Genomic DNA, 24,365 nt, shown 5'->3' on the forward strand with positions numbered 1-24,365 from the left:
GGGTTTATGTGTCTTCTAATCTGTCTGTAATTGCTCAGTGTTTTGACAGTGAAGATAGAGGCATGGGTGATATGAAACCGAACGAAAACCACAAGCATGTTGTGTGCAGAAAAATGTTCTGCAGCTCTAAGAAAACGAAAATTAGGCGACGTGTGAGCCCTTGGATAGACTAAACGTATCAGACATGTACTTTGGTTGTTATCTCTCACATGATGAACAAAGATTTGTCTGGCCCTGAGCACTCATTTGATAATTAACTTTGGTTTAAAGACTTGCATCAATAGGTCAGAAGCTCCAATGATCCGTTGCAGTAGTGAAACATATTAAATTTGTTATTGTTTGTCGTCTTTGGCTGAATGCCTTGTGTTTTATATAAATACATTTGTTATTATGAAAGCGTGAATTTTCCACAGTAATGCAGCCTTTTTTATGAACGTTTTAGTTTTCAGCACTGTCCACAGAAAACATAACGTTGCTCTAACAGATAGTGGGTCTGTCAGAGCCGCAAACACTCAAGTAGAAGAGGAAACAGTTTGTTGTTTTGTTAAAGTCTCAATAGGCGGCGCTGCAGACTTGCATTCTGCACACCAACTCTGTACAGCAAAGAACTGCAGCAACTGCAAACCCTTGTCAGTCCTCCTGCACTAACATAATAAATTGCATATTCATGTCAAAAAATCTAGTCTTCCTGTAGTAATTTTGTCATGCATAGTAAAAGTACAAGATAATTAGAGAAAAAAACGAGATCAAATAATGGAACACAAAATGGGTCACAGTGAGTGCTATCCGTGTATTTTGTCATTTCACTAAAAGAAATATCAGCAGCTGTTTAATTCTTTAAATACCAAAAAAAATTTATTTAGATTCATGTTCAATTAACTTAGTGTCGAAAACTTTAATGATTAATTCAACAAATCAAACATTTCCGTTTAGAACAGCGTGAAGTTCTGCCTGCTCATGGGTGCAAAGTCACTATGTAGCACAAAGAGGCGCACTTTAACTTTTGATTCTGGCTTTCGGGAGTTTTAATTATTTTGCATCTAAATCTGTGGCCAGAAACAAACGCAATTTAACTAAAGAGCAGTCTTTTGCGTCTCTGTACTCAGAGACTCAATTAAATAAAGACTGGGAAATAATAAGAATGGGACTTCATTTTGGAATTGCTTTGAACTAAAATCAGAAAATCAGTTTTCCTGATTAAGGCTGACCTCAACACATGCATGTAGTTCCTTGACATATTACAGGCTGTTTTATTGTACATAATTTATCAGATAAAATAAAATGTCAGTTCATTTTTTGGAGAACATGTTGCTGACTTGTGTGGTAATAAGCCTATTTAATTGTAAATAATACAGGTAAAGTGTCCAGGCAACCTGTGTCCATTTTATTTAAGTGTTGTCATACAAATTAATATACAAATATAGCATATAACATTGAACTACACCAAAGGAAAAAAAAAAAAAAAAGAACAGCTGATTGTCTGAAGAATACAAGTGGCATTAACTGTTTACTTTGTATTTGTTCACCATGCTGATGATCTCAGGATGTTGTTTTTTTTTCTGTCACAAACCTCAGAATTATTTCACTCTTACCACAAAGAAATAAAACGATTTAATGTGGTGGCTCTTGCATGTGCCCTCCATTTTCGCAAATGGGGTCTATGGTTTCAACAAAAAAGTCTTGTAAGCTGCTCAAGTATCCAAAAGCACGTTTTCAAAAGCGTGGAGTTGGAGGAAAAAACGATCAGGGTTTCCTCCTGTGCTTCCAATCCTGTCTCCAAAAGAAGGTATCAGCCTTGGCTATATGGTATATGAGAGGTGTCAGAGGAGGCAGGTTGAGCTGAACACGCTTCTCTACTATGGTCTGGAGCCCTAGTTGCTATCCAAACACAAATAAACAGAGGAGGAACATTGGAGTTAATGATAGAGGAGGGGGGTGGAGGCGTGTCGGAGGGCGGGCTGAGTGCTCCGGAGCCCCGGAGCCCTGAAAAGTGAAGGACCGGTGCGCATTACGCACACTTCCAGCCCCAGCTCCGGACGGGACTCCCACGCTGCTGCTGTCTCTACTCCAAACTTCTTCGCCTCTTTCCACAACTTTTCACAACTTGTCACATCTCTGCAAAGGTCCGAGACGTCAAACTTGACTGCATGGCTTCATGAAAGTTTCATGGACTTGGAACTTGGAAAACTTTTAGCGGCGCTTTATTGGAGCTCGTCGCCTCTATAGTTACTGTGGATTACTGACATACCGCAGGACCTTTGGCAGCTATTTATTGGGGTAAGATTCTGTTTGGCAGGGTGTATGTCAGTCTTCTGCAGGATGGGAACCATCCTCACTCAACGCACTTCAACTGAACCTTTTTGTCAAAAGAAAAGTTTTAACTTTCCCTGTTTGAGCTATAAGCCAAAGAGACCAAACTGTTAGTAACTAGGTAAACGTTTCATGAACAAAAGCTAGATCAAATGGTGTTTTTAGAGGTGGCCGTTGCTTTGCGATGATCGCCAGCTTGAGGTCATAGTTCACCCACGTTTTGACATTTGACATTTTTGTCCACAGCGCATAACATTGCTGAAATAAGCAGTGGCCTTTGAGACTGTAAAGACTTGTCACGACGTATAGAAATGTAAAACCTTCTGCCAAAAAAAGAAACTGACAGGGATTCAAAGAACACGACAAAGCAAATAGTCTGCTGTCAAGGTGTAAATGAAGTCCAAAGGTTATTGAGAAAAGAACAGGTTGAACAAAGTTGTACACATGGGCAAAGAATAACAAGTGCCTGTGCGGTGACTAATGTTGCACCTGTGCAAAATTAAATCTACCCCTATCCAGTCTGTGAAAGGGAAAGCAAAGCAGAAAGAGAGAAGATCTGTGAAACAAATGTAACGACCTAACCCGAAACAAGCGACCAGTCTTCCGGCTACAATATGTGCAGGACTATTACTCTACAAGCCCTCTCAAAGTGTGAATGATGACTAAATCTCCAGAAAGTTTTAGGGTCAGTGGGCTTGTGACATATTCTTTAAGAATATGATTTGTTTTCTGATCTGTAAAAAAAAAAAAACGTCTCTAAGCATAATATCCTATTATCCAACAACAGAAAACCGAGTTTTTCTTCTCATTTTCATTCTCGACCAAATCTAAAGGTCAGCTCGCTGTTGCACCGCTGGCTCCGTGCCAGTCCCGCTTTCACCATCCGGAGTCTTGAACTAACACGGTAGGCTTTTCTGTGTGGGAAAACATAACTTGTCATCCCCACAAACATGAAACCCGGTCCTGTAATTTATTGCCCTGTCAGATCACCTAATTTGTGCTACATTGTGGAGATAGGTAGCTCCTGCTCTTATTTAACGCAAACATTGTTTTGTGGAAAAGTAGGTTAAAATGCCCATATGTTATTTGCTACCATGCTTTCTTGCCCAAGGGAACCCCGCCGTAAACAACAAATCAGCAGGAAATAAAAGAGACCTAAAAGCAACATATTAGACTTATAAAATTAACTGTCTACAATCCGCAGCCACACAAATAAAAAGCACATGCATTTCCAGCAAAGATTAAAGTAACTTTATTCTGGGTAAATGCCAGCGTTTGTGTGTTTTGCTCTGACTCATGCACTTGATCTCAGCTTGCAAAATTTAGAACTTCTACAAATCGACATACAGAGCACTTGTTTTGCATTGTGAAACACCAACTACAACCGTCAAAAACAACAATGTGTCTTCTCTAATTACCTAGTATGAGATTTAGTGCTTCATTCAGAGCGATCTGGATATGTAATTTACAGTGTTAATCGATGCCATATGAGTCGTTTTACATCCACACAATTTAATTACAGTTCCGATGACTGATTTGTTTTTTTTCTATAAAATTGCTTTGAAGAGCATCTCCGTTTTTAAGGCACAAACTTTGCTTTTGCTAATGCGTAAAATGCGTGTTTATATTATGTCTTTGGTTTTTGCTTATGACAAACAGACATTTGCTCGTCATTATAATAGGGCAATACAACTGCATCTTAACAAGATGTTTTCTCTTTTTTTCCCAATCAAATCTATGGCTTTGTGCAACTTGTTCAAATTAAAGTGATTCATTTGCGTCCCAATCTGAGATCAAATGATTCACTATTGATTCCTGGGGGGATATAATCCTCTCTGTGGCCAGGCATAATTTTCATGAGATAAATGCTATCATGTTAAATTAGAATACAAATTGTGTATAAAAATCTCTTGTCTAAAATAGTAGTGTATGGTCTTGTTGACTGTGTCATGATCACTAACTGAATGTCATACTTTGATTGCCTCTGTTACCACATAACGTGGCATTTAAACACAGCACTCATCACTTTGCATTTTCTTATTTTTTCCAGGGTTATCACCGTGTCTTCTGCAGAGGTCTGAGCCGAGATGGGGAGCAAAGCCCTGCACGCTCCGATCCCACTGCACCCGGCCCTCCAGCTAACAAACTACTCCTTCCTGCAGGCCGTCAACACTTTCCCCGCTGACCAGCTACAGGGACTGTACGGCCTCAGCGCTGTGCAAACCATGCACATGAACCACTGGACTCTTGGTTACCCGCACATCCAAGGACTGAGGTCGACGATCACAGAGATGGCAGCCGCCCAGGGTTTGGTGGACCCCAGGATTCCCTTCCCAGCGTTACCGTTCACAGCCGCAGCGCAGCTCTTCCACCCAAAACAAGCCGGCGTTGCGCACGGCGTCCCCTCGCTGCACAAGGACAGGCCGAGATTTGACTTCGCCAACCTGGCTCTCGCTGCCACGCAGGAGGACCCCCCGAAAGCTGCGGATCTGGCGAAGTTGGCATCGGGACTAGGGGGAACCATCTCCGAGCTGAGCAAGCTGTCCCCGGACAGAAAACCCACCCGGGGCAGGCTCCCGTCCAAGACTAAAAAGGAATTTATTTGCAAGTTCTGCGGCAGGCATTTCACCAAGTCCTACAACCTCCTCATCCACGAGAGAACCCACACAGACGAACGGCCCTATACCTGTGATATTTGCCACAAGGCCTTCAGAAGACAAGACCATCTCAGAGACCACAGGTAAGACAGATTTTTAACAGATACTGTATTAATTACGCACCAGATTGGGAGGGAGGTTTGAAAATCCCACTATTCCTGAGTTTGCCCGTAATTTAAATCAGAAATAAATGTATTTCTCTCAATGACCTCTTCAGCACTTGAAATTAAAAAATATATTCTAAATTTTGCTATAACATACAGGCAGGCAAGTTCCCAGAGTTTTCTCCATGAGGGCGCTAAAGCACTTTTAGGCATAAAGTTAGACACTCATAACTTGCACAGTGGAGATTTTTCGCCCTATGACTCTGGGGTTTGTAATAGCTACAAGCAAATCCATGCATGAGCAGACATTTGATTAAGTGCTATTTCTGTTTTACAGATACATCCACTCCAAGGAAAAACCATTCAAATGTCAAGAATGTGGGAAGGGATTCTGTCAGTCTCGAACTCTAGCCGTCCATAAAACCTTACATATGCAGGTAAGCTGAAAATGTGAACAGTCGCCATGATTTTATCCTTACTGAAATATGTGATACGCTATGATCATAATTCACCTATTATGCACGGTCCACTGCATGTATGGGGATATTAGTACTACGTCTCACAAAACGCCTTTGGCAAATTACCAAATTAAAACAAAAATGTGAGTGATACACATGAAGGTTATACAAAAATTATTGTGTTAATCAGCGTGAATTATAACTGGCACAATAGTGGATTTATTTAGATGAGTGAAAGATATAATTTATAGACGTTCTATACAATTAAAGGGAATAATCCTTTGCTTGCTTTAAATCTAAACAGGAGTCTCCCCACAAATGCCCCACATGCGGAAGAACCTTTAATCAAAGAAGTAACCTGAAAACTCACCTTCTCACCCATACAGACATCAAGCCCTACAGCTGTGGCCGCTGCGGAAAGGTGTTTCGGCGCAACTGTGACTTGCGACGGCACAGTTTGACGCACAGCCCACATCAGGACTACTAGCCTGGACAGACTAACAAAATAACAATGGACAAAACGGAGGAAGACAAGTCAGCTTTTTTTTTTTCAAAGACAATCTCCAAATCAGGACACGTTTACTGCAGCACATTTTAGAGTGGGATTTGGTTGCGCCTCAAGTGTGACGGCAGCGGAGCCATGGCCATGCCCAGCTTTCACACCACCTGTAAATATCAAGACCATGTACATAATGTTGTTTTTTTTAATTTTCTTTTTCTGACCTTGAAATGATAAAGTTGTCAAAAAACAGTTATAAGTTTAAAGTATGTTAAATTGTATTTTAGAAATAAATATTTCCATTATACATTTGCAATTGCTCTGTCTTTATTTCTTGATGCCCATTCTTTGAAACACCAGACACAATGTTAAAGCCCAAAAGCAATATTTAGATGAAACTATTTACCATGGCCATCAAATTAATAGTCTTTATGTTTACAGCCTGCAGGCAGTGAGAGCTTAGCGTGGCTTGTTGGGCTTTTTATAGTAGATCAGCAGATATCAGTTAGCAGCAAGAGAGCATGAAATGTCTTTCAGGACAAGTCTTGCGGTCAGGAATGTCATAGAATCATATGTCTTTTTGAGTAACAATTGATTATGTGTAAAAATAAAAATAAAAATCAGAATGTCATTTAACAAATACCTAGGCTATGCTTTCATATAGCCTAATGATTGTTTATGCAGACTTGTCTACCACCTAGCTATTAAGTCTCAGAATTAATGAGCTCCATTATCTTCAATATCTAGAACCTACAGAAGCTTATTGGTATTATATTAGTCGCATTAACCGCCATATCACATGTCTTTATCTACATCACCTCTGATACCATAATTGATCTGCAAAGCGACTGAGGGATTCACCAGTGCGAAGACAGCAATGTAATCCAACGAGCTGGGACGTGGTCAGTATATTCTTTTCTGGGAAATTATCATGTTTTATCAATTCATCACTCACTCTACATTCAAAATAAATAAAATAAGGTAAAACTGTTTTTTTAAGACCCCAATGCTGCTATATCTCAGAACGACATTAACCTGTTACCAGTTTTTATTGAGCAGCATCAGTGCCATTCAACTGAGGCCATGTAGCCTACAACTGGGTTCTGCAAATTAAAATGTAGGCCCATTTGAGCTATTGTTTGATCATTATTTAAATGATTCATTTGCACAATGTTGTGATTATACAGTAGGCTATATTATGAAAAACATGTTCACGGGCAAACAGAGAGCGTTGAACGTCGTGCATAAACACCCAGGTTTAGACAGATGTGTAAATAAATAATAAATAAATAAATACATATATTCCAAAATTTGGATTTCATCCAAATAACCTTTGATTGGCCACAGATCGGATCAAACTGAATATTAACCATCAGAGCTATGGCCTGTGACAGAATGAGCTGAAATATAATATAGGCCCTAAATGTTTTTTATTATTTGGTGAAAAAGCAATATTCTCTCCATCTGACCCCCTCCGCATCTTACTGTCTTTGTGTGTTACTTGGCCTTTAGGCCTGTTGTTTAATGATTTCACCAGCCATTATTGGCTGCTGAAGACTGGTTGGAAACACCGATTTTCACCTGAGAGTGCAATTAATTGCTTAAAAAACAGCATTTATATTTAATGGTCTCGAAAATAGGGTCTGGAACAAGTGGTTACAATAACAACTGAAGATTTAAAACGGCGCTCATTGTTGCTGAAAGGCCATTAACCAAAGCCCAGTTTATTAAGCACTGCAGGCTTTTCTTAATTATTTTCTAAATGAAAAGGCAACAACGGGCAACGTCTCCAGCAAGCTCACATTTACAAAAAACGATTGATCTCCTTAATAATCATGCAAAAAATTAATCACCAAAAATAACCAACAAACGATGCAAATGGTGAAAAGATTGATTGTGTACACGCAATAAAAATAGTAATAACAATAACGAATGGGAATTTTCTTTATTTTGTTTGCAATTATTTGCAATTAATTCTCAGAGAATGTTACTCCTAAAAATTGTATTGTGATGAACTAATTCGATTATTGTTAAACAAATTCAAATCAAGTTAAATAAACGAAACAATTCTGAAGGCTAAACATGACCTTATGGTGTAATGCTGAAGGCGACAAATAGGCTGAGTATGCAGCTGTAACTGGTGTTGGCTACATGTATGTGTAATAAAAAATATATAGCATAATTCAAAAAGAAAATAACAATTCGAAAATGTTCGAATCTTCACAAGTGAAAAAATGTGGTGCATTTTTAAACAAGTTTTTTTTTAATGATTCTGAATGAGATTTTTCATTTTTTATTGAGACCTTGACAGATGGGAAACCGGCTATTGATCAAATGTATAGGCTAACATATAAAATACTGTCATGGAGGGAAACCCCCACAAATTGGAGCCTATCTGTCCACAAGGATCACATTATTTAAATAGCCTAATAATAGAACAACCTACCTCCTCGTGTTTTAATTTATCACTGGTTATGAAGCAGTAAAATGCTTTCAGTCTGTTAGTCTTTAGTTTCTACAACACCAGAATACCATACTGGATGTAATGACAAACTATGCAGCTTTATTGTTTATGTCTGTGGGCTCATCAATTAATTAAATTAAACTCTGTCTTGCCAGCAGGCCAAAACTAAGATAACATCATATCAAGTAGGGTACTTTTTTCATTAGGCTACATTAGAGCACATCTAGGCCTGAATTGACTTGAGAATAATGACAGGAACGGTGAGTAGGCGCGCTTATTGATGCACTCAAGCACACATTTGGCAAAGAGTGGACTGTCACATGGTGAACTTCATCGGTGACCTATGTGGACTGTGTACTCAGGAAGCTTTATCTAACTGACAGGGGAGAGGCTGCACTGACTGCAGGCCACTGAGCTCCACTGCTCTGACTTCATGTGATCTCCATATGACCCTCAACAGCCTGTGAGAAACACCCACTTTTTTATTTCATCCACATTGCCTTTAATGGCACAATCTAAAATATCCCTAAAACCCTTAAAAATCCATGTTAACAGAGGCAGATTTGATGCAGCCAAAGAAGCCAGTGGTTTCAGAAATTACTGAGTTTAAATTTGGTATTTTTGGTAATTTGGTTATTATATCTATCTAATAAGCCACTTTTTTAATGATTCCAAGGCCACCCATGGTCCTGAAACAAAAAAAAATGCATTTGAAGGACACAATTCAGTTTCTATTGATCTTTACTTCAGCATTCATTGTCCATGATATTTATCAGAGTATTTTATTTACAGTAGGCTAGCATATATTTATCTAGGTTATTTATTTTTAAAATAACAGTACATCTGTAAATATCACTAGCCTATCTTTAGTTGGATGAGTTATTGTAGTGCACTTCATCTCTTATTTAAGATTAGATCAGCCCGACAATAAGATGTTTAGAAATGATGACAAGTCACCTGTGTGAGGGAAAAGCAGAGATCCCTCTTTTACAGCCTTCACTATTTACTTTCATTGACTTTTCCATAGGTCTCAGTCTCAGTATCTGAAGAAATTAAAATGATATGCAAACGGAATGTAGGACATAGCCTATTGTTTTAAAATGCTTCAATCACTCAAAAAAAATCGCATACATAATATTAATCAGGAGCTGCCCATTGTAAAGCGTATTCTCTGCTCTCGCAGCAAAGGTGAGCGCCTACAGCCATATAAGGTCTTGGGGCGTGGAAAAGAAACCACTAATGTTACGTGCAATGATGCCTTCCCGTGCTCCTCGTAAATAATTACTTGGCCAGATAGGTGGGTCGGTCGTGTGACTACATGCAGATATAAATAGAAATAGGCTACCGATAAAAATGACATTGGAATAACAGTTAGGCGATGTGCTGCTATTTGGTGCTGCAGAAACCGAACTAGGAGGGGAGACAATGTGCATTAGCCATTTGCTTGGTGTTCTCGTGGATTTATTTTTATTGATCTCCGACGTCGGTCCTCCGAATATCACATTTCACCCAGTCATATAGACGATTACAGTACTGAGTGTAGTGTGCTATTTATTTCTGGTTGTAGGTACATATACCTCAGCACTGGAAACCGAAGTGCAAATGTCCTACAGGAAAGAAAGGCAACACCAAACATACGGAAGCCGCGTTGCTGTTTACTGATGACGTTTGCACTGAAGCCGTTGAGAGATGTGGCTAACGTCAGTAAACGGGATGAAGATGTTATATTAAACGTGGAATTCAACAAATAGCTACAGGATATAAGCGAGAGTCACGTAAGGAGGGTTTTTTCTATTTTTACCTGTGTCCATACGTTTCAACCAGCCGAAACGAAGTTAGGACGACTTATTCTCAACAGTTAGCTTAGCTTCTTAGCTCTGCTGCTGTGGTGTGAATGACAGGAGAGCATAGCTAGCATCTTTGGCTAACTACTTCGCAGTAGCGTTAAGTTAAATGTCTTAGTACGTAGCACGACGCTGCTTCATTTAAAACATTGTGTTTAGTTGCATTGCCATGCATTTGGAAATGGAGTCGTCTAGTAACGTTAACGTTACTGTTGGCGTTTCTCTTTTACTTGCATGCATACTTGAAGTCATATTAACTAGCAGACATATTCAGGCACTCCTGTGAATTAAAGTTAAGCCGCTGAAATTTATCTAAAAATTAACGTTAAGTTAAAACTTGACCTACAAGCCACGCGAATAGAATTCTCTTTCTGTCTCTTTTGGGTGATGAAATGTCTTTAAGTTAGTTTTTAAATGCACACTTTATATTTATGGCCCTTCTGTGAAGTACGTTTATTCGTAATAGCACCTTTCAAGAGCGGACGTCACATCCTGCTTCCCAAATAAAGACAAATACGCAAATGAAAGACAGACATTAAATAAGGTTACCAAAAAAAACCATTTCATATTATATGTAGATATGAGTCTATAACAAACCGATATTTTGACACAGGTGTACTTAATATTATTTATTATGGGTCCATTCCATTAAAATTCCATAATAAATGTCCCAACAGGCCATGCTAGTGAGTTGGCATGCACATGATTTAAGGACAAATATACACAGCCTTGAATAACATCACTCTGTTTTGTTCAGTGTGTGTTCAGAACAGGGACAAGATGTTGGAGTCCTATGTCACACCACTCTTGATGAGCTATGTGAACAAGTATATTAAGAATCTAAAGCCATCTGACCTGCAGTTGTCTCTCTGGGGAGGAGATGTGGTGCTCAGCAAGTTGGACCTGAAGCTGGATGTGCTGGAACAGGTATTGTATGTTGAATGTATCCGCTGCGTTCTTCACAAGACTTATTGGGATGTCAGACACATTTAATTTACAATGTGATAATTCTGTTTGCAGGAGTGCCATGCAATTCTAAATAATGGTTATGAGGCAGTGCTCAGTGCTGCTAGTGGGAGAAATATTAACTAAACTGTTTTCGTGTCCATACACACTAAATGATCCATAGTGCTCAAGCCACACAGGTTATTAGATTACTGTCTGTGTTTCTATGTTAATGTTCATTAATGTTGTGTCAGCTTTCTCTTACTAAATGTCCCTTTCCTGCACTTAATATTTTACACATTACTTGTTTTTACATTATTATATTCATTTTATTTATTTTTACTGCGAAGGATTAAATATGGTAGCCCTTACTTGTGTTATTTTTTGTTAGTGCTTTTTGTACAGCCCTTCAGTTTATTGCTTTTGTTCATGAACATTGCTTATCACATGCACATACACATACCAGACCAGATACACTTAAACTATTAATAATGGTGAGCATCTCTTAGCGTTTTAAAATGAGTACTTTTAGCATTTTGGTCTGTCTACAGAAGAAACAGCATGTAATGAGAAAATTACTTTACCATAAAGTTAGAAGTTAAGTTGTTTCCATTAGAACATAAAACAAGGTAGAAGATTGGCGGATGAGAGGAAGGTAAGCATGTGCCCCAAACATCAGTTTCCCATTCAGTCGTGTCTACACCTTTGCTGCAGTGTAAGTAGTCATGGTCGATTGCCTTGAGTAGAATCAGAAAAAGTGCCGCAATGCTGTTCAGCAAGGCGCAACCACAGTAACATTATTGTCATTTTAGAGGAGATTGATAGATTTACTCAGATATTTTTCTCTGCAATGTTATTTTGACACAGTGTTCTTTTTTTTACACTTGTAATGTCTGTATTAGATCTGCATGCCATGATTTAAAATAATTTTATTTTCTCTTGAGGGAGTTCTGACTGCTTCTGAAGAGCAGACCAAAACACTAACTAACCGAACAGAGGTTGTGATGAAAGTTGTTGTTGGAAGCAGCTTTAAGCCAACCGACAGTGGGAATTATGTTAGGAATTTCATGTGTAATGCTATGTCAAAACCTTTGGCAATCATCCTCTGTTTGCCTTTGCTTTATTACATTTGGACAATACCTGTATTAATTAAATGTGCAATTAGAGATAATTTTTTAGTGAAACATTGTGAGGGTTATTGATAGGGATGCACTGAATGTTCGGCCACCGAAATTAATCGGCCGAAAATAGCAAAAAAGCACGTTTGGCCTGATATGTCAGAATACCAAACAAAATTTACCGAACACTTATATTGACATGTTGGCAGTGTGGAAGCATTTTAAAGTGTTTGAGAAAGACGCAAACATCACCGTTTGCAGACACTTTTCTGCTGAATTGTCTCCTAGCACATCCACTCCATCTGTGGCTGACTTCTTAGAAAAGGCAAACGGTCTGACCCGCTTTGAGTGTTTCCGTCACTCATTTGTGAGAAGGCGATTAAGCGAGCAGCACCTAATTTTGGAGTGCCTTTACGGTAAATCCACTGAAACGGCCCAGTGGGGAGCTGACAGGCAGGTTAGTGACTTTATCCTGTCATTTTGTCTCTTTACAAAGACAAGTGTTGCAATGTGAGAGTCTGACCTGAAGAGAGGCCATGAAGTCTTCATGTTACACGATACGAGAACCACATACAATATTATTTATCAAATTGGGTCGGACTTGATGAATTTAGTACGCGGATACACATGTGACAACGTCCGATTTTCAAAATAAGGTGTCTATACAGGATGGAAATAAGATTAATTGTATTATATTCACAGAAAGTATAAAACATATTACATGTGTACATTAAAAGTAAATGGACACATGTAATTTACTTTACCAGACCCTCACGGGCCTCGGTCCCATCCCCCATTGTCTCTTCAAATCCTGTTGGAAACAGTAAAAAAAGTAAAAAGCACATTTTGACTATTTCATTTATGCAGTGGTAAAAAAATTTGGCAAAATAATTGGGAAAAATGTGAATGCACTTGTTCGGTATTTTGCGATTATATTTGGTTTCGCTTCGGCAAAGAATTTTCATTTCGGTGCCTAGTTGTTGAGCAGGCATACTGTAGGTCCGTGACAGCTTTTCCTTAGAAATATGTTTGGCTTAGACTGATGTAGGAGTCATGTGAAACTTGTGTAGGCAGTCTGGTTTCATGGGACTTGTTCTCACGCAGAGTAGTTCAAGATGCAGAATTGTGATTTGTCTTCCTCTGAGAAAATCTGACCACCAATATGTAATCTGTAGCTTTTGTTTTTACTGTGCTCTCATCTTCAAATATTAGTTTCTAAAAGCGGTTTAAAAAATGAATAAATGTTCTTGAAGCCAATATTGTCTGCATCACAGATGTAACGCTATTGTACAGATTATTCAAACTATCGTTTCAAAGATGTCTGTTGTTTTCATCTTTATATGTCTTGCATATTTATAGGAGTTGAAGCTGCCCTTTACATTCATGAGTGGTCATATCCATGAGCTGCGTATACACGTACCCTGGACCAAGCTGGGTTCGGAGCCTGTAGTCATCACCATCAACACCATGGAATGCATCCTCAAGCTGAAGGATGGAGCCCAGGTTAGTGTTTTGCTGATATGAGAACAGAACATGTTATCCTCGATTCCACTACAGGGCCAGAACAGGGCTGGCCACATCTTCTTGTTATTTATGTGAAAGTCCTCCTCATGCCAAAGTTAATTTCTCATTCCTTTTTCTCTCTGTGTTCCCAAGAATTTCGTAATGGCCTTTGTTTTGAACAAACAAATGCTGTTTTTTGTCTTTTAATCATGTTGGGCTTGACTCTTGCAAACTTCACCCAGTGGTGGAGCTGCTGTGAGAAAGGCACACTAATCCTGACTTGGTGTAAAATCACATGAAGAGAAACTACAGCATAACATTTCAATTTTAGTTTCTGCTATATCTTGTAAATAGTTATGTGGTCTTGTATTTGCATCAGATACCTGCAAACGGTCTTAATACACAAGTATTTTTTTGAACAGTTTATAGCTTCTCAAATCGGTTACATTGAACTCTACATTTGTGCCTTTTTAAAACAGTGATTTTCAGAGATCTACATTGTCAAAAGCATCTGGGGAAAAAAAGATATTGGCACTGAGATGCATTGCAGTTTGAATTTGGGGATGAAAGTATGTTGTCATCCATACTACCAGAATTAACAATTTGCAAATGCTCTTTCAGTTTATCAAGAGATGCATCTGCCTTTATTTTTTAAGCAGATGGATTCCAGCATTAAACATATTAGCTATTGTTTCCCCCATCGTTTTGTCATTAAAAATAGTTCTGCATTGCCAATATGATTTCCCTTCAGGACAAGCACAGTACTGTCACTCAGCGCATTTGTTCCTTAAAAAGAAGGACAGCTTCATTCACCACTGACCAGAAATATTCAGAGAACTCAAAACTCTGAGGTGACTTTACTGAATTTGCCCAGTGCTATTGACTTACTTGGCCGTCTCTGTCTTCAGCATGCCATTAGTCTCTGTTTCATTTGGTCTCCATGCAGTGAACAGTGATTCTCATTAACAGTATTTGGAATTACATTCATAAAAAATGAAAATAGTTTCACCTCTCTGTCAGATCAGGCTGGTGAAAGGTGCCCTGCGGAGGCTTTGACCTGTAGTAGCGCTATGGAGCAACTTCGTTTTTATGATCGGGACTCCGTTTTGTGTGTCTCATGTAACTTTTAACTTGTAAGACAAATCCGCTTTGCATATGTTTTATGAGGAAGGAAATGCATTTACCACATTTGGAAGACCTCAAGGATACACACGATGCATTTTGTAACTCGTTTGAGTAACACAGAAAGTAAACAGAACACAGGTCACCTTTAAGCAACAACAGGGAGGTTTTGCCCTGCAAGAAATGTCACTTTAGCTCTGTCATGCATCATCATGGATATAAATCTGAGAACAAAGAAATATTTATATTATTGTATTTAATTTAATTTAATTATATGTATGTTCATTTTTGAAGTGTGGTATCTAAGGTATTTTTCTTAGATGTGTTTTTGCAGAAGTGCCTGGTGCCTAACTTTGCCACCCATGCAGTTTGCAAAATTGAAAGTGTAGCTCGATGCTGGCCCTTTATGGGAAGGTTGAAGTTTCAAGGCCAGATGTCCCAGAAGAAACACATTTCAAGGGAAGTCAATTACAGCTAATTATATAGACTGCGGCAAAAAGATTTGTAACACATGAGCTTGAGCTGCACAGAACTAATGGTAAATATCATACTATGCAGGTGGCTACTGCTCATGCGATCAGGTTTCTAGTTCGATGGAACTTTGAACTTGTTTTTTATGCTTCATACACAGCTTAAGGTCATGCGCCAGTACCGGTACTGCTGTAATGCACGTAGTCTCAAAACAACTATTTGTTACAGATGTTTTCTAAACGGCTTCCAGTCGAGAAAAGATTTTTGGGGAATTGCAAATGACGTTTGGACAAATTATTCAGTGGTATGTACACCCATGAGACATAATTTGGAGCAAAGCCAGACTTACAGCAGAAGTTCTTCTAGCATGTGGAATTTAAATGAGCCGCTACACTTCTCTCCTATGTGAGTGGGAGGAAGGACGCTGACTACTGTGCCAAGAAAATGCAGCCAGTTTATTTTTATGCTGTAGATTTGTGTAATTTGGTAACTTGTATTACCTTTATTTAATCTTTGCTACACTTGAAACATTGTTAGAACATTAAAACATAGCAGTATTTTGTACCATGTCATCTCTGTATTGCTAGTTTCCCTATTTGGTTAGCCTAGAGAGAAATCCCTTGATTGAAGGAAAAGGTCTGCAGGCTTTTGTCACATTAGCCTCACAGAAACAAGATTATATTTCTCTTGAGGTTAGATATCCTGTTCATATACATGTCAGGCCCTGGTCCAGTTTTATTCAGATTCTAACAGGGATGCAGTGACTTCTGCAAAGTTGCATGCAAAATTAGGGCCATGACAGTTCTCCCTGAAGCCCTCAAGTAATTTGGGTGATGGCCCACAGGATTTTAAAAAAATCTGAAAAAATGTATCGGTGTATGGAAAATCTAACATTTTAACTTTTGTAGATTACGAGTGTTTCTTTTATCCAATAGAGACAGGAACTTTGTGGTGGGCCTCATGTGGCTAAAGTGTGGAAATGATAAATGATATCATTAATACGGTTTGTTTTCATAATTACTGTTAAAGCCTGAGTGCTGGCCTGTAAAAACATCCGTATGTCTTTTGAAGTTCATTAAGGGTTGTGTAATTTGACCGGAATTATTTGGACCTTTTTAATGTTCGTGTTTTCCCTCGAGAGGAACTGGGTAATATTAGGGATATTCAGATTGCTCAATAGGGCCCATCTGCACAGCACCAAGAGCAGCTCACAATTATAGTTTCCAGCAAATGTGGAAATTTGGGCGTTTAACGGCACACAGAGATTACAGCTCCTGCTGACATTGTAATTGCGTAGAATAAGCTGTAATGAGGACTTGTAGTGCAGAAAGTATGGTAATAGAAAAAATCTTGTCAACTTGTTTTTGACATTAATTTCACAAACTGGAGACCATTTACAAACAAAATACATTCGGTTTTATAGTCACATGGTGTTCTGAAGCAAGCTTAGAAATCTTCCTTGATTGAGGCTACTACTATTTGAAGATTGGACACTGTATGCTATCTTTAAGACACATCTCTGTTTTCAAATCACCACCACCATTGCTTAGTTTTCGAAATTATTGTTCAGATATGTCTGCCATATTTTTCTGTCCGGTTTAAGTAAAAAAATGTTAATCGTAGTTAATGTATGAGTTGAATTATTAGTGTGGACATCTCCATGTGAAATTAGACTAAGTCCTGGTCTATGCCTAAGAGCTCAATGTATGTAACAGGAGATTGGTCATGGGGATGAAAGGGTTTTGTAGTAGTCTACTCAAACTTCTTTTTGTTCAAAGTTGCACTCAGTGTGGCCCCTCTTGAGTTACTTGATATGAATGAACTGTCTTATGTGAGCCCGTTCTAAATTAAAAAGCAATCTGAAAATGTCAAGAGCTGTACAGGATAAAACAATGGGTTTCCAATCTGTCACCCATGTACAGAGCCCCTATGGAAACTGGAGTTATTAATATAACTCATAAGGTCTCCATCTTGTGTCTTATTTGCACCATGGAAATATCATGGAAGGAGTTAGCAGCAATCTTCAGTTTTACCAGCTTCACACCAAACTATTCACATCCAGGACATTTTTTTAAATATTTGGTGAATTACGTTTTTTTCATTAGGTGGTGTTGTCTTTGTGAGGTTTTCAGTTCAAATGTGGTGGGTTGGATAGCTGCTCTCTGATGTGATGCTAAGTATTTGGTTTACGGCATTACTGCCTTCAAACTCCCCCCTATAATGAGGAGATGGATAAAACCTTTGGTAAGAGATAGAATTTATTGTGCGGCTGTTTTTAAGAGTTTTGTTCTTGTATTTGTAGCTAGTTGTAGCAGTAACAGAAATTGGCAAGACTGAACTCGAGCCTTAATGAAAGACCTAACAGCTAACATTGATGTGATGTTGCAAAATTACGGGCACATTTTTTTTTCTTGACATCTTGGTAAACTGCTCCAGATGTTGAAGATGAGGTGTGATCAGCAAAGACAGAGAGGAACTGGCTGGACAGCAGTGGATCATAACACTCTCAGGCTCATTTTTTATGAGACAAAGATAAGGGCTCGGGTTTACCGACGAGAGCCTTTCTGGTTTTGGCCCAGCTCACTGCTTGATCTGGGAGTTTTATGGCTGCTGAGTGCATTTGCCACTGATGTGGAGGTTCTGATTGATGCATTGCCTCAAGATGATTTGGGGAGGTGCCTCTGAGACTTGTTGGTTTGGCATATACTCCAACTAGGCCCTTTCTTATGTTAGATTCCTTCCAAACTATTTTTAGGGCTTTACACCACCAAACCTCATTGCTCCCTAAATAATGGGTAATACATTTGAATTAGGGAACCCCTTCTTGAAGACTTTTTAAAAACCCCAAGTTGTGATTCCGTTGCTAAATCTACCACCTACCAGACAAAGGATTACTTTTTTGACTTCAGAAGTTAAACAAATATCTATAGATGTGACACATAACTTTTTAATATCAAACAATCGATGACACAGGTTTAATCTGACCTCAGATTCACAGTTGATTCATATACACATTCATTAACAGTTGAGTTATACTGTGGATGCTACTACTTTAACTTGTGGTTTTGCAACCCAGGGGGTTGAATCCACAACCCACTAAATAGGAATCCTGGGATGTATGGACTGTGTCCAGCTTCTGTGCTTCTGTTGTATTGGTCTTTGTAATTATACTTTACTTTCTGCTTTAAATCGCCAAAAGTAATTCTTGTTGACTGATTATCAACATGTTCTAAATAAAAAAAAAAAAACAAGGACTATATTCTTCAAAAATGTCATTGTGACATCAAGTAAAACATAAAAGATGCAATCAGATGTACTTTTACTGTCAGCCTCCATAGTACACAGTCTCCGCTGACAGAATGAGACCCGGTCTGTTTGTGCCTGTGCAACTCATTTTTCACAAGTCAGAAAACCCTTTTTACAACAGTCCCTCAATGGAGCTTCTGGTGATATTGCATTCTGGGAAACGATTACTTTGCAATTAAGGCCAAGGTTAACTTTATTAGTGCTTTCTTCGGGCAGAAATTCTGGGAAGATATTGTGTTGCAATTAAGAACCATTTGCTTCATAAGTTTTAAATCTAAAACGACACTAAGAAGTGATTGCCTTGAATTAGACAAAGATGTTTATACTGTTTCGTGTTTGTGACACAACAGGCTTTAATTTCATGTCTGTTTGTGCCTGTGCAACTCATTTTTCACAAGTCAGAAAACCCAAAGGAAAAAGTAAAACAAGTAAAAGAAAACAGCCTGTGGAAGTTTGCAATCAGATAGCACAAACTGGATAATCTCTGTCCCAGTGCCATCCGGAAATCTTGCCTTTGATTCTCTGGCTCGCAGGGAGCAAATGGCTTACAGAGATTGCACCATAAATCCGTCTGATCATCAGCTCAGCGGGGCCTTGTCTTCATGACAGAGGAGACAGAGGGTGAAGACATGGAACTTTGGAGAATCTATTTTCAACCCCCTGTAGCAGTAAATAACCCGTCTTGTACTGTAAATAAATAAAAGATGGAGTAACGTTGGCACGCTGTGGATTCCTCAGGCAGGTTGAAAGATAGAGCAAGCGATCTGATGAGAGACGAGGAGAACTATAGAGAGATAAAAGTAGATTGAACATCATCGTGTATGTGCTTGGGTGTGGTGTATCCATGTGTGTCGGCCCCTTTATATGTGTTTGTATTTGGTCATTTTGTTATTAAGAAATGGTAGCATTTCTGTTGCTATGAAGCTGAAACCTCCAGATTGCTTATAGTTTGTCAGGCCTTCAGATAAACTTATCCTAAAAGCCCGCAGATTTTTTGTTTGAAGACCCATCTACAAATGTGCCCTCTAACAACTGTCTTTTGTATTGATATAAAGGGTGGGATTTGCATAAAACTATTACACTGTTAACCGTATAATTGAAGTTTCGTGTTAAATTGGCGGTATTTCCGGCTGAGACCTGATCTGATGACAGTGGGGAGGAGACCATTGCCAAAATTTGGGTGCCCACATGTACTGTATGTTGGTAGCCTCAGAATAACCCACTGGGTATGTGTGCAATATTGTAACGATGCTGAAATGAACAAAAAAGTAAAGTTAGTAATCATGCAATGTGTCTACAAGCTAAATAAATATTTTTCAGCTAATCATCATTCTAGGACTTGAACTGGTCATGTAATTAACTATGCTGTATTTATCTGCACCCTTATTGAAGTTCTCAACATAGTGACCCATCGCACTGGTCTCTGTTTGGCATGCAAAACTGATTTAAAGCATCTGCAGACGGCAATGTGCAAGTGTGTCATTCCAGCAGAAGGCCATGCGCCCAGCCACCATTGCCTGTGAGTCAGCCAACACTACACAACCCACAGCGTTGCTGCTTTGTCTTTGAGGTTTGATGGAGTTTTGGGTTCCTGGTGGGATGAGGTTACTTCAGCTCCTCAGACAGTCCTCAGACACAGGAAAGCAGTTGGGGGAAAAATTAAACCCAGCGGCTTCCTGCATCCAGTGAGTCAAGTGGTGATCAATACACTCTGGGCAGGATGCTGCCGCTCCACGGTTTAATCCCTGCTCTCAGGCCATCCGGACTACAGCAGTCCCTCAATGGAGCTTATTACTTGCTGGGTGCTCCTGGTAATATTGCATTCAGGGAAACGATTACTTTGCAATTAAGGCCAAGGTTAACTTTATTAGTTCTATCTTCGGGCAGAAATTCTGGGAAGATATTGTGTTGCAATTAAGAACCATTTGCTTCATAAGTTTTAAATCTAAAACGACACTAAGAAGTGATTGCCTTGAATTAGACAAAGATGTTTATACTGCTTCGTGTTTGTGACACAACAGGCTTTCATTTCATGTCATTTTGATTTTTGGTGCTGGACAGACTCAGACTAACCACATTTGCAGAGATGGATTTTTTTAACTTTCATTGAGACAGAAAGTCACAAAAAGGAGTAACACAGTAACTTGGTGCCTCTGTGTGTAATTTCTCAGTGGAGAAAGGTAGGCTTGTATGACTCCATGTTACACAAACTGTGGGTGGTCTGTGTTTTATGTCTCAGGGTGAGTGTGTGCTCCATTTAGCAGACCCTCACCCCTTTGACCTATGAATAATTCCACTCTTATTATAGAAATGATGACGCCATATAAGGTAGAACGTTTTAACCAATTTTAACATCACACATACAGGCATAGTCAGTAGCAAACTCAGTTAAGCGTAAATCTCAGTTTTTCCAACAATGAATTCAGTTTTATCTGTAGATCTAGATTATATCTATAACACATTTTATATGCAACACTTAATGATTCTTAAAGCCACAGGAATACTGATGTTGTAGTGTGTTGGTGTATGAGTTAGATACCACTTGCCCCAGAGTGTGCCGGAATTGGTAGTGTTTGCTTTTATCTTGGGCGCCTGTAATGTGTGGGTAAGACAAGAAGAATGTAATATGAATAATTGCACAACATGTCACTCTCCATGGTGGGGGGAGAAAAGAAAAGGAGATTGTGTGGAGAAGGCATATGGTTAGCTGAAAAAATAATAAACATGCAGATCTTGAAGGAGTGTATCGCCCTGGCTTGACATTGACCACATTGCTTGTTTAACATGACCAACATTGATAAGAATCCACATGCTATAATTGAGTTGTAAATGCTCTTAATCTTTCATAAAAACTTTCTGATGATTCTAATATCCAGTTGACAGAACAGAGGGTAGAGATATCGGGATGCAAGTTGATTGAGATGCCGCAAATCAAATAGATATCAAGGAGTATGAGATAAAGTCGAATTCCCATTTCATGAAACTGAAATTTATAAAGTTGAAAATAAGGCATGAGATTTTAAGCATGCTGCTTAAATGTGATAAATAGGATGTGAACATTTAAATGTTTGAATGTGTTTGGCTACTCACTGCTCTTAATTATTGCAGTGCCGCTAAACTTTCACTTCAGAGTTTTCTAGCATGGCAGAGATTTAACATATCCCTTTTAAAGGTTCAAATCTGCCTTTTCAGCTTTGCATGCTGGGATTTCTAACATAGTTTTAATTGAGGAAAGAGCTTAAACTCAAAGAGCACCTCAAAGCAACCCAAACTGACCAGGGCAGTAATGGAGGGTAAATCCTCTGCTACTTTGCAGTAAAGTATGAGTATAAAGCAGTTCTTTTTTTTTTTTTTACGTTTAACTTTTCATATATTCGTTTTAGTTTTATGATTTGTGATTATACCTCATAAAATGAAGGACTGCACTCAGGCTTTTGCCAAGAACAGGGCTCTTTTTTTCATTGGTTATGCAAATTTAAGAAATTATACATGTTTTCTTTCATGACACAGATGAAGACAATAACAGACATGAACTTAAAGGACCGGGTTACGACTCCAAGATGTTACAAGGATGAAACTGTAATGTTTTTTTTTCCTAAGTAAAGTTGACAGTTTTCCATCTTTCAAGTAAGCTGATGAATGTTGACAGTACCTCAGTTGCTTTGGAACCCGGTGGATAAAAGCTATGCAAACATAAGGTCTGCTGCATTCCGCTTGCGTGCTCAAACCTCCTGCAATATGGCTTTGGTATTTCTCAACATTGACGGAAAGTCCTCTCCCATTTCTCTCTGTTTGATTTATTCTATCTTGCTGGTTTTAGAACATTGATACTCTCCAAGAACACTTAGGCCTCTACAGTTTGTGCCTTCCAGCTGCACCTCACATGTACAATTAAGTTGTCATAGTAGCCTTAGCCACTACTTGCGCTGGATCTTGGAGGCTGGTGCTTACATCATTCAAAGGGTGCTTATGTCTTGTAAAATGTGCTTAATATTGTGTATGAAATAATGGGCAAAGCTCAGAACGGGGATGGTTCAGTTTTTGACAGATTAATGGCAGTTCATGTTCAAATCAGGTCCTGACCAGAAACTCCCAAAGAGATATTTTTATCGCTTTGGGAGTTTGGGTTTGAAATGATCTGGATGATCATTTCACTTTACCATTTGTAAAGATTATTAATTATTTTCATATCATGAAGGACAGTAAAATTACACCACATGATAAGTAATTGGCAAATAACAAGGGACTGATTATTATTTGGATTAGAAATGAACAGGTTAGATTAAAAGCTATCTCTGTGTTTGAGAATACCCCCATGTGTGTCCATGTTGACTCAACTGAGATGTGCTGTGTGTGTGTGTGTGTGTGTGTGTGTGTGTGTGTGTGAGAGAGAGAGAGAGAGAGAGAGAGCGAGCCCATGTATGTTAGGGGTCTGTGTGGAGTGTTTTATTGTAGCTAACACATTGCAGTTATTAGCATTAGGGGGTAGCTGTGCCAGCGTAAGCAGCATGCCTCACATGCTCAGCCTGGGCTTGTGGTTAGCTGATGGAGACATCTGAAGGACCAGAGCTTCTCAGATCTAAATCAGGAACAATTTCTCCCTCTTTCCTATGCTTTTTCGGAGTATCCTTCTCTTTTGATTTTTCCCTCCACTTTCCTGTTGTCTCACTCCTATTTTTCTTTTTTTCTGTCTTGGCTTTTTGTTCTCTAAGCTTTATTTCTCTCACTCTTTTTTTCATACTCTTTGCTCTCTATTTCTGTCCCTTTTAATTTACATTTTCTTCCTCTCACTAGTGAGACAACAGCTAGGTGGGTCAGGTGCAATAATACTAAAAGTACCGGTCACCAGGAGGAACATGGTATGTTAACATCAAGAGGTCACTGGGCAGAGTTTGAATGGGCTCCAATAAAAAGAAAACGGAGACAACAGTGATTCAGACTGTTCAGCCTGGTTCCAAATTCCATCACGGCACCTACATCAGGACTAGCCTGTCTGAATTCCTTGTTCTTGGCTTTTAATCAAGCCTTGATTAAATTTGAGTTTCTATGACTTAAAATCCTTTGTTTGAACAACAATTGTGGAAAACAAACATTGTTAGCGAGGATGAAAGAGCACTGACCTCAGCGCTCCCTCTGCTTTGTAATGTCTTACAGCTGACCTGCTTACTGTTGTGGGGAATTAACCAGCAAAAAAGCTATTTTGTAACAAAGAAACCGATTTCATGCGTGAATACACTGGCTTTGGATTTACTAAAATAATGGAGAATTATGCACACTTTAACTGGAACAGCAACAGCTACTGTACTGTAAACACAAGATTGGTGGATGTTCACTAATAAGACAAAATAAAATGTCCTTGGGGTTTAAACCAATACTACGGAATGTACACTAGTACCATAGTAGAGCTAAAATTCAATGAGATTTGTTAAATTTAGTAATGGCACTGATTGGTCCATGTTACTGAGATGCTGAAGAACAGACCTTTGTCAAAACTTCTGTACAGCGTTGAAGAAGTTTGAAGAGGGCCCTAAGCCTAAAGCTTGGCTTGTGGCCAGTTAAGGTGG

General features: G+C 38.9%; 2 protein-coding genes across 19 annotated transcripts in view; both read left to right on the forward strand.

Annotated features, from left to right (window-relative positions):
• The window catches only part of osr2 (odd-skipped related transciption factor 2), a 7,826-nt gene extending 1,482 nt beyond the window's left edge, over positions 1 to 6,344 (forward strand). The window contains exons 1-4 of one of the 3 annotated variants that reach the window (XM_046046151.1): positions 2,012 to 2,277; positions 4,361 to 5,050; positions 5,409 to 5,508; positions 5,834 to 6,344. In XM_046046151.1, coding sequence (XP_045902107.1) covers positions 4,398 to 5,050; positions 5,409 to 5,508; positions 5,834 to 6,016 — 936 coding nt within the window. In that variant the 5' untranslated portion in view covers positions 2,012 to 2,277; positions 4,361 to 4,397 and the 3' untranslated portion in view covers positions 6,017 to 6,344. Of the gene's footprint in view, positions 1 to 2,011; positions 2,278 to 4,360; positions 5,051 to 5,408; positions 5,509 to 5,833 lie in introns of those variants that run through there. The other 2 variants (XM_046046153.1, XM_046046152.1) reach the window with 2 other exon arrangements.
• A 3,816-nt stretch (positions 6,345 to 10,160) lies between these two features.
• Positions 10,161 to 24,365, forward strand: part of LOC123969008 (vacuolar protein sorting-associated protein 13B-like) — a 324,425-nt gene continuing 310,220 nt past the window's right edge. For all 16 annotated transcript variants that reach the window (XR_006824601.1, XR_006824600.1, XR_006824602.1 and 13 more), the window contains exons 1-3: positions 10,161 to 10,267; positions 11,094 to 11,263; positions 13,759 to 13,902. Coding sequence is in view for 9 of the 16 variants with exons in the window: in XM_046046088.1 (XP_045902044.1) it covers positions 11,117 to 11,263; positions 13,759 to 13,902 (291 nt within the window). In the remaining 7 variants the exon portion in view is untranslated. The remainder of the gene's footprint in view (positions 10,268 to 11,093; positions 11,264 to 13,758; positions 13,903 to 24,365) is intronic.

Source organism: Micropterus dolomieu, linkage group LG03 (assembly GCF_021292245.1).
Source record: "Micropterus dolomieu isolate WLL.071019.BEF.003 ecotype Adirondacks linkage group LG03, ASM2129224v1, whole genome shotgun sequence".
Classification (NCBI taxonomy): domain Eukaryota; kingdom Metazoa; phylum Chordata; class Actinopteri; order Centrarchiformes; family Centrarchidae; genus Micropterus; species Micropterus dolomieu.